At 35.8% G+C, this 17,330-nt stretch overlaps 1 protein-coding gene across 7 annotated transcripts in view; it reads left to right on the forward strand.

The window, feature by feature from the left end:
• Positions 1-9,262, forward strand: part of SECISBP2L (SECIS binding protein 2 like) — an 82,764-nt gene extending 73,502 nt beyond the window's left edge. For 5 of the 7 annotated variants that reach the window (XM_074234722.1, XM_074234725.1, XM_074234724.1 and 2 more), the window contains exon 18: positions 2,859-9,261. In XM_074234722.1, coding sequence (XP_074090823.1) covers positions 2,859-3,529 — 671 coding nt within the window. In that variant the 3' untranslated portion in view covers positions 3,530-9,261. Of the gene's footprint in view, positions 1-2,858 lie in introns of all 7 variants that reach the window. The other 2 variants (XM_074234726.1, XM_074234727.1) reach the window with 1 other exon arrangement.
• The last annotated feature ends 8,068 nt before the right edge of the window (positions 9,263-17,330 follow it).

Below are 17,330 nucleotides of genomic sequence, written 5' to 3' on the forward strand. Positions count from 1 at the left end.
AACAGCATCCCCTTAGAGGGGGACATGATACTTATCTTCTAATATTTACAGAGCTATCATGTGAAAGAAATTAGGCTAGTTTTTCTTGACTTAAGTATTTGAATTGTAAGGCTTAAAGTGGCAGACAATTTTAGGCTGTTATATATAAGGAAAAACTTCCTATCAAACCTCATAAAGTAGAATAGGTTACTTAATAGATTTCCCATTTTAAGATTTTTTTTTATAATTTTGAGGCAGACTGGGATGCATGACTTGACCAGGGTCATATAGCTAGTAACTGAGACTGGATTTGAACTCAGGGCCTCCTGACTCCAGATCTGGCATTCTATCCACCATGCCACCTAACTATCCCTAGGATTGCCTCTTACTAGAAAACTTAAGCAAAATCTATTTGATATTTTTTTCCTCAAATATTATAGGATTTTTTTTCAGATATGAGTTGAATTAACTGTCTCTGAGCTTCCCTCCAACTATATTTGTCTTGTTCTCACTTATTTATCTTCTCTACTCTAGAATTACTTATTGAGTCTTACTGTAGATAAGCCTAATGCAAAAGTCCATCCATCCATTTATTTATTTATTTATTTAAGAGAAAGAAGATTTTATTTTGAATCAGGAGGGGTAGTTTCTGGTCTTGGTTCAGTAACTGGTTCAGCTATGTGGCCTTAAGTAAGGCAAAGCTATGTGACCTTAAATAAAACACTTAACTTTGCTGGCTTTCAGTTTCTTATCTAAACAATAAGATTACCCTTCTCATTCTAAAATCCTTTGAATCTTATCTTAATGCATATCTTGATTTCATGGCATGATAATAAATTAGCTTCTAATTGTGTGAAATTTTTTTTTCTCCTGTGATCAGGATCACTCCACTGAAGTCTATCATTGTGTGCAGGGGATCTTGCTTCTTGACGATTCTATTCATGTTACACCATGGCAGGCCCAAAGGCTTACATTTGCTTAGAAGATGAGCTTAACTAAGTACAGAGAAGACACATTATTTAAGGGATAGACCATAAGATAATAATTTTTTTAAAAAAATATTTGACCATAGCAACTCGTGAAACTTTATAAGGCACAGAGAATTTGAGATCTGTGTCAATAATAGGAGTAAACAAGACCATGGATCCTCAAAATAATTGAAAGGCCAGCATGACTTCATCAGGTCAATATTATTCCCCCCCCCCCTTTTTTTAGGTTTTTGCAAGGCAAATGGAGTTAAGTGGCTTGTCCAAGGCCACACAACTAGGTAATTATGAAGTGTCTGAGGTCGGATTTGAATTCAGGTACTCCTGACTCCAGGGCCAGTGCTCTATCCACTGTGCCACCTAGTTGCCCCCTTATTTCCTTTTTCTTGATGGAGTTATTCTAAACTGGTAGTTTAAGGAACTACTCTTTCACATTTTTACCTGGCTTTTAAAATTAAAATAGTTGTAAACTTGATCATAATCAGCAGAAATAACTATTTTTATATACAAAGAAGTTAAGAAAAAATAGGTTCTTTATGAAGCTGTGAATTTACATTGTTAAGCTTTTTTTTTGAGGTGCATCAGCTTTAACATTGTTAATAGTACAATTGCTACCTGTCCTGTGTATTTATTTGAAAGGTTTCATTGATTCTCTTTTCTTTCTTTTTTGTGGACTACTTCACAATTATTGCCCATAGCTCTTTCCTTTTCCCCGATAAAAACCCAACTTTGTAATATATTTTTACTCTTATTCAAGCAAAGTATATAGTAAAGGCTTTCTTATTTTGCCTTATGGAAAAGGTGGAGAGATGTTGGCTGGACATAATGTAGATGATGGATTCAGAACTGCTGTAGTCACCAGACCCCTAGGATGATCATTAAATGTTCAAGGTTGGATTGGCAGGACCTCTCTAGCAGAGTGCTTCTGGGGTCTTGACTTTTCCCTGGGTGTTGTAACATTTATATCAGTTGATTGGACAAAAGCATAAAGGGCAAGGGCAAGCTTACCAAATTTTTAGGTGACACAAAACCAAAAAGGAAATATGGCATACTATAAGACAGTCAGGACCTAGATAAATTTCAACAGGTTTAGAACATTGACCTGAATCTAAAAAGATGAAATTCAGTAGGGAATTGGGTTCAGAAATCAACTTCACAAATAAAAGATGGGAAAGACATGGTCAAAAAGAATTAGCTGTGTAATGAAGTCAAAAAGGCTAATGCCATTATGGCATTATGTTTTTCATAAACAGAACTTCCAGGAATAAGGAGGTGATAGACCCTATGGTATATTGTTCTGGTAATACATCTGGAGTGTTGGGTTTAGTTTTGAATTCCATATTTTAAGAAAGGCACTGTTAAACTAGGTAGCATTCAGAGGAGGAGAACCAATATAGGGAAGGGTTTTCACTCTATATTATATGGAGATTAATTGAAGGAACCTGGGATATTTAGGCTGAAAAGAAGATTTCACTGAGGGTATATGATAGCTATATTCTGATATGTGAACTGCAGGGATACAGAGGAATCATCAGACTTGTTCTGTTTGGTCTCTGAAAGATCTAAAGTAGTAAGTAGTATTATAAAGGCTAATTTGAGACTCTGTGTCAGGAAAAAATTTTCTCCCATTTAGAGCTGCCCTGAAAGGGCAGCCATGGTGGCAGGTTCTTCCTTGGAAGTCTTCAAGCAGAAACTGGATGACCATTTGATAGGTATCTTATAGTGGGGATTGGTTGAATTGGACATGAAACTGCTGAAATCCTTACAACTCTAAAATTCTTGATTTCTGCCTAATGAACCAAAACAACCCTTAATTTGTTCTGTTTCTGTTGCTTAATTAAGGTTCTAGAGTTTTGAAATAACCTCTTGATGAAAATATCTGTTTTACTACAGAAACAAATTGGAGAAACATGGTGGAAACCTCAGATGGACTGGAAACATCTGAAAATGAGAGAGATGCTTCATATAAAGTCATTGCACCTGAAACATCCAATAAAGTTCCAAATGACAAGGTTCCTGTTAATAAGCAGCTACCCTCAGTAGCCACCAGTAGCCCTGCTTCAACTACAAACCCTGGGAAATGTACCATGAGTGACAAAGAGGAAGTGAAGCCAGATGACCTAGAATGGGCATCACAGCAGAGTACAGAGACTGGGTCTTTGGATGGGAGCTGTCGAGATATTTTGAATTCTTCTATCACCAGTACCACAAGTACTCTTGTCCCAGGGATGCTTGAGGAAGAAGAGGATGAAGATGATGATGATGATGAAGATTATCCCCATGAACCCATATCTGTAGAAGTACAGCTCAACAGTAGAATTGAATCATGGGTCTCAGAAACCCAGAGAACTATGGAAACCCTTCAGCTTGGGAAAACCCTTAATGGAACAGAAGAAGATAATACAGAACAAAGTGGAGAAGAGGAAATAGAAGTTCCAGAGCAGACAGATCCAGTAACTGACAGTGAGGAATGGACAACTGATAAACAAGCAAGCAATGTCCAAGAGAAACCCAACAGCTGCAGTTCTCTTAATAAAGAGCATTCTGATTCAATTATAACATAAAAATGCATAACTCAGGAAATTAAAAAACATATACATGTATATATGAATGTATATATAAAATTAACTGTAAGGGTTGCAGCCATTACCTTTTATGCTTCATCTCAACATTTTGCACTGTTAAATGTTTAATAAGTGTATTTAATTCTCAACAGAAATATTTTTGTAGTTGTCTTTGTTACTTGTTTCATTATGATCTATAACTTAGCTTTTAATTAACATCAAAATGTATTTCTAAGAGCTATCTGAAAATTTTGACAAATAAGTTTTAACTTTTTCTGTGATAGAACTAATGTTAAAAGATCAGATATAAGGGAAATAATTTTAAAATGCCTACTTAGGCTCATATTTTGAAAGCAGAAGATAAAATTTTAAGATCAACAAGTTTGGTGTTTTCATCCAAAGTATCCCATTATAATTTAAATTTCTCTGCCCATATTGTACTAACAAAAGCCTTGGGGGAGAACTTTTCTGGCTGCTATTAAAGTGAGGATAATATATCAAAAACAAAATAAGCCACCTGATTGAAAGGAAGGGGATGTACCAGAATTGTTTTATGCTCAGTTTGATGAAGCTGTTATTTGACCTTTGGAAGCATATATCAAAGGTTAATCATCCATTTAAGAAGATGCAGATTGTAATGAGATAAAATAATACCTCTTAAAACTTTTATGATAGAGGAGGAAACTTTAAACCATAGTGACCATTGACAGTCTGTGCTTGTCACAGCTAATGCTGATTTTCTACAATTATGAAAAAGCAAACCATGATCACCCTCATTCTGATATTTGTTTTTTACTCACTTACCTCAGGTATGCTGTTGTACATGATCTATATTATTCAGAATTTGGCATGTTTTGACAGGTAAATATTTAATAGTTAAGTGTAACTGTATAGCTAAAGCACTTGATGTAAAGTATTCCAAGGCAAGATTTGGATGTTGATAGATGCTGATATTATCTTGCATGTTTCTGGATCTCAACCTTCTTGACTTAAGGATCTGGTTTGGCACAGAAGATTTTGTGTAGAATGAAATCTTTGCATGTCAGTTGCACTAGCCTAGTGATAGATCTCCTGCATAATAAATAAGGTAAATCATAGCCACGGATGTAGAGGAGAGACAAGGCTTTTATAGAACTGCAACAGGTATCCTGGTATCTTAAAGCTCAGAAGAGCAAATGTTGAAGAAGAGAGGAAGTTGTCATAGTTGTAGTGAAATCCATCAGATGATGATTCAGAGTAAGCAGTTGTATGTACTGTATATTTACTCCATGATCACTTTAAAAAAAAATTCATGTCACTGCCCTTCTTTAGCAATGTGTGCACAAAAACTACCTGCTTTGAGGAATTAAACTTACTGTGCTTAATTCTCCACCTCCAGTCAGATACCTAACAGGCTTTCGTGAACCATTTCAGGTTTGTGATGGTAGGAGAATCAAACCATCCCATCTCTGCAAAACCAAATCAACTCTGTGCTCACCAGCTCTCAATACCTAGGCAATAAAGACTGGTATAAACATGACATCTAGGGATGGGAAGAGATAGAGTTCTCTTCTTGCCATACTACCACCTGGCAGGTTGTGCCTCACAGAGCCAGAAGAGGAGAATATTTATTTAACTCATTGGAGCTACTGTATTAGTTTTGGTATTTTACAGTGTTGACATTTTAGTTCTTGGAACATTCTAGGGTTAATGATTAATGTTAGCCTTCTTTGAGATGCTAATGAGTGTTTGAGACCCACAGAAAATTTGTGGATTATATAAAATACTCAAAATTGAGAGACATATATGTCTTAAAAATATTGATAATCTTTTAACCTTGTTGCTATATGAAGGGGAACACCATTGTCTTTTTCTTCTGTTTCCCAGTATAGACTTCCTAGGCAGTAAATAATGGGCATTTTAAGAAATGTGGTGTGTAAGGAATGATGCCTTTTAAATTATAATCATGGACAGTTATATGGCAGATCTTACTGTCTACACATAGAAATGTTTGCCAATATAGGAAATGATAGAGGTTTTGAACTACTGACAATCTCTCCTCCCCTCAAAAAGTGAATTTAAAGATTTTAGTACTTTCCATGATGTATATTTCCTTTGATTAGTCAGTGTCAGTGATTCAGATAACTCTTGATCCTGAGATAATACTATTATAATGGTTTCTTATATTTTATATATCTTTTCTGAACTTGAATTGTCATTTTAAAGTTTTTTGACTTTGTATACAGGAAAAGTTCGGGTAATCCTCAGACCACCAATTACTTGTAATTTTGCTATAGATTTCAGAAGTGTTCTATAAAGTGTGCAATAGATCCTCTCACAATTGTGGTACCCCTTCTGCCAACACACCGCAAGGGACCATGGCCTTTTTATAATAAGAGACAGGTCACCTCTAGAGGCTAAACCAAAATTTGGCAAAGGATGTATTACCATGCTGAGAGAATATGCTTAAGTATTAATAATGTGCTTAGGACTTGTTTCCTTTTGATAAATTATAATAATGTTATAATTGTAATAACTACAGTATGTGGAGAAAGTTGTCTAGTATCCAAAAATTAGGAGTTTTTTGGGGAAAATTTGGAGAACAAGGCAGAGAATTCATGATAGTGAAATTGTGATTCTGTCAACACTCAAAGCATAGCTTTTTTCTAATTTTTGGATAGGTTATTTTATTGGGATTAATTATTTGAAATGTTCTATTTCTATTTCAATATATAGGTATATGATTTACTATGTGGGTTATTACACTCCCCAAAACAGATTTTCTTGCTAATATAGCTTTGTTTGCTGTGAAGATAACTACTCATAAAACAAATGTTTGTATTAGTTTTAATTTTTAGTTTAAACTATTTGTAAATCCTGTAATATATTTCTTTTGGCTAAATACAGGGAAAATAATGTGAGGATATAGTTGGAAAGACAATTTTTAAAGGAGCTCACTGGAGGTCGTTTTTACAGAAAAGGTATTTTATATGCCTCCAATACTTGGGAAAGAAATTTAGTCAAAAGGTAATTTCATGTAGTTTGTTAATTAAATATTCAGAAATTGTTCTTGTCAGAATAATGCACTTGTCTGATTTCTTAACATAAGCTGGGGTGGGAATAGGGGAGGAGTGGGAAATGTTATGTGCAAAGGTGATGAGCTACATGTGATAGTTAATTTCTTTAACATAAAGTTTAAATTAATACAATGTTATTTTAAATATATGTATACAGAGTATTACTGGTTGAAAAGCTGCTGTTTTCTTTAAGAACTGTCATTTTAAGTATTTACTATAATTTGTGCCAACTCATCAGAATATTAACTTAATCTATTTAAAATATGGACCAGATTTTAATGATTTTTTTAAAATTTCTATGAAATAGATTTATTTGCAAACAAACCCTTCCTTTTCCTTTTCTTTCCCTCTACAAGCAGAGTGAAGCCATATTGAAAAACCACTGGGTTTTCAACCCAGCCACACACCACAGAAACTACCAAAATATCTGTTTAACTTGAAATTTGAACCCCAAGTACTGAAAACTTACTGTTGGCACATCTCACCTTCAAAGTGTTCATATGTTGTGTGTGATAATGTTTTCTTCTATTTTAAATAGTTCTTAATGAAATGCCACTTTTATCTATAATTTAATGTCTATAAATTTATACTCTGATATAAAGTTAGTAAATTTAGTATGAATTAGAACACAAAGATTTTTTTTAATTTTTTTTGGTTCTTTGCTATATAACTGTTCTGTTAATCATTTTGGAGTAATAACAGCTTTTTTGCACTATGTAAATATTAGTGGGGACTCTTATATAACCAATAAAATTATTGTAGAAATTTGGTCTTTTATTATAGTATAAATAGGTGAAGATGAAATTAATCATCAAATATAGATACTCATAAATATGGAAAAATCTTGGCTATAGGATTGTTAAGCTCTGAAGTAATTTCCAAAATTGTTGAATGTTTCTGAAGTTTCTTCAAAACTATTCATGGTCCTTCAGTGAGCTTGCTTTGACTCCAGATCAACAGCAACTTGTCAAAAATATCCTCAGACAGAATCTTTCCATTGAGTGTCCTCTAATTCAGTGATCTCCAAAGTTTGACCTGAGGGATGTGGCTAGAACCCAAGAGAGGTATGTTAATCAAGCATAAGCACTTCCCATGGAGCTCATTCCCAACCCAACCTCACCTATCCTTCGCCTGTTACAGCTCACCACTCCCCAGCCCGTTCATCTCCCAAGATTGTAGAAGCTCTCAATATTCTTTTCCAGACTATAACCTCATGGTAAAGTTGTAACCTAACCTTACTCAGGCACCTGCAATGGTAGCTGTATTGTTATGATGAAAAGTTTGGAGAACAATATCCTAGTCTGGTGTTCTCCACATTTTCTTGGTTGCACACTCCTATGAGTAAGTTTTGAGCATGTATGTCTCATCAAAGTATTTTTATTTTTAAGTTATATATATATATATATATATATATATAGTATTATACTAATAATTATATGATTAACCAATAAGAATTTATTCTGGGGCAGCTAGGTGGTGCAATGGATAGAGCACCAGCCCTGGAGTCAGGAGAGAACCTGAGTTCAAATTTGGCCTCAGACACTTAATAATTACCTAGCTGTATGACCTTGGGCAAGTCACTTACGCCATTGCCTTAAATAAAATAAAATAAAAATTTATTCTATATCAGTCACTTGCTAAGCTCTTGGAACACAAATACAAAGAATGGAACTGAAACCATTCCTACTTAAAAGAAAGTTACATCATAAAATTTATATAAAAATAGAAATAAAGAAATGAAATAATGTATAATTTTAAAACCAATAGGGAGCCACTGAAGTTTATTTAGTAAGTAAGTATGCTCAAAAGTTTTTTTAAAAATTGCCAAGTTGGGAGTAAGGACAAACTTAGAACAGGGAGACCAATTAAGAGGCATTTGTAATACAGGTCTTAATTTAGGGCAATAGTCATCTGAATAAAATAACCTGTGAAGGTAGAAGTGACAAGATTTGGCAACTCAGAGTATATTAGATGAAAGAGGAGACATTCCTGGAACAATAATTTTGTGAAATTGATTGACTTTGGACAGAAAAATAATGTAATGAAATTTTTGATCTGTGCCAATGCCTGGTCCAATTTCAAGTTCTGTCCCATCCAAAAAAAAAAATGGAAGAGGCAGGACTTATTTACTACCTGAGAAGTGCTTGATAGCCACAAGATGATAGGATGGGGGAATAGATGTGGGGGAAAGAGATGTTCAGAATATTTGGTGATACAGCCAAAGCTGTTGCCTTGGGAGTCAGAAGTGCAGTTAGCTTGTAGTTTCACTGAGGGACTGACACTAAACCCAGTGAAGAAGAGGGAAGTTGGGAACTTGCACAGCTGAGGGGAGTGACCAGTGCAAGTGAGTGTTGGAGAATAAGGTGAAGAATCATCATGTTGGAGTCAAACCCCAGGATCCTGGATATCCTGAGACCACTGAGATATGACTTTCTAGTTTTAAAAAAAAATGTTTTTCTTCTGGAAAGTCTTAAGGTCTCTTTCAAAGTTTCACTGTATTAAATGGTATATGCTAGGTATGCTGGTCAGCAGAAGCAGTTACTAATTTTTTTAAGGCTAAATATTTCATAGAGTTACAATTGTTGATAAGGGATGATCAGGGCTTCTGGAGGGATTCACATAGATAATTCTTTTTTGTTGGATTTTTCTTTACTAAGGAGAGTAATATATATATATATATATATATATATATATATATTTAAAATTTTCAAAGTCGGTTACTTTTATGGAGCTCTCAAGTGATGGCAATTTTGTCCTCTTTTGTCTCTGTATTTATGTTTCTTATTGCATATCTTGCATTCTCTATTTCTTTTTAAAAATATTTACTACTTTACTAAGATTCTCCATCTTTGATTCAAGCTATTAGTTTTCTTTTTAAAATCTTAAGAACCCTATTTAGAGGCAGATAAATAGCAAAGTGATTAGACCCCAGGACCTACTTTTTTTTTCTGTAGGATTTTCTTTATAAGAGTTTCTCCCTTCCATTGCCCTCTGCCACCATTTTAACTTTATTGAGTTTTATTATGTTTGAAGTGATAGAGGAAAGGAGCTATTCTTTGACAGAACCAGTTAGAGCAGAACTCCAAAACTCTCAACCAATAATTGCTACACAGAATTGTTTCCCCCAAAAGATGCAATTGTTTTTCTACAAACCAACCAGAAGATGGTGTACGTGATACCTGCAATCAGGCATAGGATGCCTACTGGGAAAACTGGGCATTTATCCCAATTAGCTTCTCTGAGGTATTAATAACTTGGTTGCTTCTCAGAACTTTGGAAGTGGGAACAAAGCAGCCATAGCTAAACATCAATTGCTGATCTGCCTTACTAGAGAGAATTTAGTAGGAAAAAAACTCCTTACAGGGATATCAAAGAAATCAGTGGTCTGGATTCCCCTACCCCCCCCACCCACCCAAAATAATTAAGTCACTATGATGCTGGTGTGATCATTGCAAACCATTGATTGCAAAAACTATGATTTTTTGGTTTATGTTTCATGAATTCATAGAATATTAGAACTGAAGAGAGCTCATTAACCCAAACTGCTTCATTTTATAGAAGATGAAACAGATCTAAATAGATTATGACTTGCTATTAGGGCAGAGCTGTTACTATGTGATTCTTAGGTCAATCCCCTTATTTCCTTCCATGATATTACTCAGTTCCTTCAGGTCTTTGGCCATGTGTGTTTTCCTTTGTAAATTGTTTGGTTTTTAAGGTACATATTTAGTGACTGCCCTAATAAAGGATGGAGCCTTACTTTTGAGATTGAAGGTTCAAATTTTATTTCAATTCCTCAGAGCCAGGACAGTTTAATGATTAATTTCAGGGCTAATGGAAAGCTGATCCAGCAGAACCCTAAGGAGATGGAGTTGTAGAAAAGTGGGACTTTTTTAAACTTACTGTTCACATTCTAAAACCTACACCTTCCACATTTTACCTGTCCCAATTTACTGTAGTCAACATTGCCAGCTCACTTTATAATGGTGATTGCCACATTGGACACAAGTATGAAGTAACTAATGACTAATACAACACAATGTCTTTGTGAATGTAGTCTGTGACCTTGTCTCTTGTATTTGATGCCACTTGGGGCCAGGGCTTTGGTCCCAAGAGCAAAGAGGAGCTGAAGTGAATCTGAAGACTCCTAGTTGATATTTCCAATTGTCTCTTATCCTAGTTGCCAAAAGAACAGAAAATGCATAAAGTTAGCTGTATTCTGTCTTTTGCACATTTTGGTTTAAAGGACTTTAGAATCACAACTGTGAATTTTGAACTTAAGTATGTATCTTTATAATTTATATGTAAACAATTTGGGTGTCCTCTTTCCCCTGTGAAGTCTTAGAAAGAAAAAGATCTAATTGTGTCCCTCCTTTTTCCCTCCACAATGTTTTCTGCCTTGGTGCAATGATGCCTTTATGCTGGTACTTATTTTTTTTTCATTAAAATATTTCCCAATGACATGTAAAAATTTTTAAACATTCATTTTTTACAATTTTGAGTTCCAAATTGCTTCCCTCTCATCCTTCCTTCATCACTTGAGAAGGCAACCAATACAACATCAATTATGCACAGGAAGTCATTATGCCATCTCTAATTAAAGGAGAAATTGCACGATTTTAAAAATGATAGTCAACAAGTATTAAGCACTTTACTACCAGCCACTGTAATAAGTACTGGGAATACAAAGAGGAACAAAAAACCTTTCCTGTTCTAAAGGACCTCTTAGTCCTATGGGAGAGACAATTGCAAACAGCTATGTATAAACAAGATATACACCAGATAGATTGGAAAAAACAGAAAGAATACATTAGCATTAAAAAAAGCTTCAGGAAAGGCATTTTGTTGAAGGTGGGATTTTACCTGAGGCTTGAAGAAAGCCAAGGCAGCAAGAAGATAGAGATGAAGAGGAGAGATCTGGGGAATAACCAGTGAAAATGCCTAGAAGTGGGAGATGAGAGATAAGAGCAAGAAGGGCAGTGTTAATGGATTACAGAGTAGGTAAGAGGTGAGAAAGGAGAAGAAGATTGGAAAATTAAAAGGAGGTTCAGCTATGAAGAATTTTGAAAGCCAGATGATTTTACATTTGATCCTGGAAGTAATGTAGAGCTACTGGAGTCATAATTACGGAGAAGGAGGGTGTGACATTGTTAGACCTGTAGTTTGGACACCTAAATGGAAGATGGACCAGAGTAGGGAGGCTTAAAGGAGGGAGAACAATTAGATGGCTATTATGGAATGCTGGTGTGAGGTGATGAGGATTATACCTAGAGTGGTGAATGTCTGAGGACAGAATACAAGAGATGATACAAGGTAGAAATGATTTAGCAAAGGATGAGAGGGAAGAGTTGAGAATAGCACTTACATTGTAAATTTGGATTCATGGGATGGTGGTATCCTCAATAATAAACAGCAAGAGGGGAGAGTGGGGGGGATGAGCTCACTTTTGGAATTACTGAGTTTAAGATGCCAATGGGATATTGGGAATAAAATGACCAACAGACATTTTGAAATGTGAGACTGGAGGTTAGGGCTAAGTACATCTGGAAATCATTATTGATGGTACATGCTTTCTGAAGTCTTGGCTTTGTAAGTCTGATCATGTCACCACCACCACCACCCTCCTCTTCCCTTACCCCCTTGCTCATTAAACTCTGGTAATTTTGTATTGCCTAAGTCCTTCATTACCTATCCTTCCACTACCTTTCCAATCTTTCACTTTATTCACCAACATCTACCCTTCATTTCAGTGACATTGAAATGGCAGTTATGGTTAAGACATTCCATCTCTTGGCTCCAGTCATACTCTGATCATCCCTGTCCTAACTAAAATCCTTCCTCAGGAAGCCTTCCACAATTCCAGGACCTTCTCTCTGACCATTATTTTCTATTTACCCTGTATATCTATGTATGCATGTATATGTGTGTGTATGTATATGTTTTTTGCATATTACCTCCCCCAATAGACTGTAAGCTCCTGGAGGGCAGGAGTATCTTTTGACTCTCTTTGTAGCCCCAATGCTTAGCACAATACCTAGCTCATAGTAAGTGCTTAATAAATTTTAATTGACCTACTGATTGACTCAGGGATTGATTAATTAAGAATTATCTGGGCCCTGTTCACTCTTTACTTCTCATTCTTTTCCTATTGGCCCATTTGTTTGCCTGACTTCAGGACTGTGTTATTACCTATAAAACCTAGGAACAGTGTGCGATAATTAGGTTTTTTTTTTGCAAGGCAATGGGATTAAGTGCCTTGCCCAAGGCCACCCAGCTACGTAATTATTAAGTGTCTGAGACCGGATTTGAACCCAGGTACTACTGACTCCAGGGATGGTGCTCTATCCACTGCACCACCTAGCCACCCCAATCAGTTCTTTCTTAATAGCCAAAATCCATGAGGTCAGAGTATCTATTTTAGATTCTTTTGCTACCAGTCAGTTTTCTAAGCCATCCCCACGTTCCAAGACAATCTTCTAGAGAAGATTCGGTGTCACTTATCCATGTAGAATTCAGTTTAAAAGGAGGCATCAGAGTGAGGAAACTATTTTCCAAATCTGGAAAAGGGACATCAAGATGGTTTTAGAGATATAAAGGAGGCATGTTATTTGCTTCTCCTTGTTCATAATTTTCCTATCCTTGAGATGTTTGCCAGGAAGTCCAGATCAGAGTTCTTAACCTAGAGTCTGTGAATTGGTTTTTAAAATATATTGAATACTGTATTTCAATATAAATGGTTTCCTTTGTGATCCTGTTTATTATGTTTTATGTATTTAAAAATATTTTGAGAAGGGGTCCACAGGCTTCACCAGACAGCCAAAGGAATTCACACAAGCAAATGAAAAATGAATGAATGAAGAAATAAATAAATGAAGAAACTGCTTCTAAATGGATTTTTAAAAATATTTATGAAAAAATTGCAAAACCTTTGAAAGAGCCAAAAATGGATCTAGGAGGATACAGCATTCCTCTGAAAAGTCTTTTCAATGGCCCCATACAGGTTAAGCAGCAGCTTGCTTCTAGTCTGACCCAGGGACTCAATACTGCTAAATGTTGTTACTCCAACTACATTGGCAAGGGGGCTATACACTGATCAGTCTCCAAATGGAAGAAAGCAATAGGAGGAGGTGTCCTCAGAGAGTTAGTAGGATTGAACCAAGCTGCTAAGGAGTGGGATTTTTATCAGCTTTTGTTTTTGACCAGCCAGGACTTCTTGGAAGATTCGATGATTTGAAAGATCACTAGATTTAAAGTCAGACTACCAGGAATAAAATTTGATTTTACCATTTGTGGGACTTCCTCACTTCCTCATTGATATATTGACAGATTGTGTTAAGGCTCCATCTGGGAGTAAACGTTATTTCTCCACTTGAAGTATAGTCACATCTCTGTCATTGTTAGGTAAATTCGTAATTGGAAGCTCAATTTTACACAAATTAGGGGTTATAGTCCAAGACCATAAGTTAAGCTATTTTTTCTTCCAAAATACTCGCCTTAGAGTCTAGAAAATTATTATAAGATCAGTTTAAAATTACCTCTCCAAGGAGTTATGACTCTTCCCAAGATAGTGATTTTTATAGGACTTAGAACTAAAAGGGATCACAGACTCATTTTTAGAGCTAGAGGGGATCCTTGAAATTATCTCATTCAACCTCTTCATTTTACAGATGAGGAAACTGAGGACTGGATTGGTTTAAGTGCCATGCTCAAGTCACACAGGTAATTTAAGTATCAGAGCTGGGATTTGGACCCAGGTCTTCTGACCCCACAGTCAGTGCTCATTTCCCTAGACAGCACTCTTAGAGATCTTCAATTTTATCAGTAAAGAAACTTGAAGACTAGAAAAGAGCAAAGCCAGGATGTAAATCCAGTTTCCAGGACCCCAAATCTAGACCTCTTTTCTACTTCATGTGCTGCCTTTTCACTTTGCAAGAAAGAAAAAAAAGAATGAGACAAATTAAAGACAGTCCTCATTCCACTATGACTTTCCCAACCTTTGCCTCAAATCTTGGTGTCACTGCCAATATACCATATTTTGCTGAACACAGAATCCCTTACAATGTAATCTCTGTGAAAGGAGTATTATACAGAAATACTGAAAAAAATATTTTTGTCATTCTGTTGTTTCTGACTCTTTGGGACCCCATTTGGGATTTTCTTGGCAGAGATGCTAGAGTGGTTTGTCATTTTCTTCTCCAGCTATTTTATAGATGAGGAAACTGAGGTAAGTGGAGTTAAGTAAGTTACCAATGGTCACTAGTATCTGAGGCTGAATTTGAATTTAGTTCTTTCTGACTCTCAAGTCTGGTCCTCTATCCACTGTATTACCTAATTGTCCTGGATTTTTATACAAGTTAAGCTAGATTTGGGCTGGAAACAGTACAGTGAATTTTAACAATAACCAATATTTATACAACTCTGTTATTTCATTATCTTGCAACAGTCTTGTGAAACAGGTACTACAGGTATCATCAGAATTTTGTGAGTAAGGAACCTGAGACAAAGAAAGGTTAAATCACTTACTCATGGCCATGTTGAAAGGAAAATCCATCATTTGGGGTTTTACCCTGATTAACAAGATAAAACTCAGGACAAAAAGAATTCGAAAAGGAGTTTATTATGAGTAGTCAAGTTAGTGATCCATTAATGGCCTGATCACTAAAGATCAGGGATGGCTTCAAGATGGAAACAGTTTTAATAGATACCTTTAAGACAATTCAGTAGTTACTCCTATGCAAAAGAGACTGGATCCTTGCATCTCATTTCCTCCCTAAGGTAGCAACACAATATGCAGTTAAAGATACAAAGATCACAGGTAGGTGATGACTTGGCTACTTGTCCAGTATCAAGGGACTGGGTGACACCCTTCCCAACACTGATTGACATGCAGGACTGGAAACTGAGTCAACAGATAACTTTCAATAATCTCATAGTCATGTCACCCAAACTTCTTCAGATTGTATTACATATTCAAAATGATAAGATACATTACTTATTCAAGATGTTTGTAAATGCTTGACCTTATATAAAAATATCTAATAGTTGTTCATCTGTTCTGAAGATGGAATAATTGCTGATTTTTGTATGAGTGTTTTAAGGTTTGCAAAGTACTTTACATATGTTACATATATATCTCTCATTTGATCCTCACAATAGTCCTATAAAAGACATGCTATTATTATGCCTATTTTATAGATGACAAAACTGAAAGAGATTAAATGATTGTCCAAGCCTCCCTGATCCCAAGATAAACTTTCTATTTGTGGTGCCTCCTAGTTGCCAAGGAAGAATATGAAGGGAGTTTTAGGGTAAATAGTAACTTTTCAGAGATTTCAAGGCCCAGGCTAAGGGACAGTTGGGATAGAACAGTGCAAACCATATGCAGTACGTGTGGATCCATGAAAAGGTGGTTACCAGTGATGGAGCTGTAAGGTTGATTTGAGGTGTTTCTTTTAAAACCTGGACCCTGATCTATACTAAAGAGATGCAAGAATGAATTGGTCCTTTCCCTGAACCAGTCGTGTACATTTTTGTTTATATACAAGAAAATCTTTATAGGCAAGTTTTCCTTCTGACTCATGGGACCCACCAGTGATTAAATGAATGATTGGGGAAGGGGGGGAAAGCATGCTTACCAGATGCAAATCACAATGCTAAGTGCTAGAGATACAAAAACAAAAGCAAAGCATTTCCTGCCCTCAAGAGACTGATATTCTAAGCAGGGAAGAAAATACATGTAGGGGAATAGTGGCCAGGGAAGCATGTTTTGGAAGTCACAAAGATAGTGAGAGGAACAGTGGAACAATCCATTGATATTGCCCTTCTTTAAACGATTGGATTTAGACCTCCAGGTTGGAGCCCAGATGGGGGCATGGAGCTAACATGCTCCCAGAGCTTTTCCCTACCAAGGATAAATGAAGCTTCTATTCTAACATTCACACTACAGATTCCACCAAGAAAAAGAGAAGATTCAAAGACATTTTCAACTGTAGACATCATGGAGGATCTTTGGGGGAGAAGGAGAAGTAATGTCCAGGTGGTGGGACAGTGGAAAAGCCAGCAGGAGGCTTTTAGCCATAGTGCAATCCAGGTCCCAACAATTTAACAATGGCAGAGTCCTGGCAGCTAGATAGCAAGCCAGCAGGGAAGACCCCAATCCCAAACAAAATCTAAACCCTGAAAACACTGGGGTAAAAGACAGGACTAGGTTGGGAACAAACTACTGTTAAATCAGAACCTGGAAAAAAAAAACCTCTGCATAGGCAACATCTTGGCCAGCAACAAGGGAGGGATCAGACCCCAGCCCCAGCAAAAATACCCCCTATATTCCAGGAGCAGAACTAAAACAACAAAGATGAACAAAAATATTAAAAGAGCACTCACAGTAGAAAACTACTTTACAAACAAATATGATAACAATGCCATGTCTGAAGAAGAAAGCAGTAAAAAAATCACAGGAGAAGTATAAAAGTATAAATTAGACTCAAATACAAAAGCTCATCAAAGAGCTCAAAAAAAGAATTTAAAAACCAAAGAAGAGAGGAGGAAGAAAAATGGAAAAAAAATGAAAATCATGCAGGAAAATTATGAAAAATTGATCAAAGAAATCAACTCTGTTAAAAGTAAACTGGAAAAGGAAAAAACTAATTGAAGAAAATAAAACCTTAAAAATTAGAATTGAATAAATAAAAACCTATGAATCTACAAGACTACAAGATTCCACCAAACAAAATAAAAAGGCTAAA

The sequence above is a fragment of the Macrotis lagotis genome, chromosome 4, assembly GCF_037893015.1.
Source record: "Macrotis lagotis isolate mMagLag1 chromosome 4, bilby.v1.9.chrom.fasta, whole genome shotgun sequence".
NCBI classification, from domain to species: Eukaryota; Metazoa; Chordata; class Mammalia; order Peramelemorphia; family Peramelidae; genus Macrotis; species Macrotis lagotis.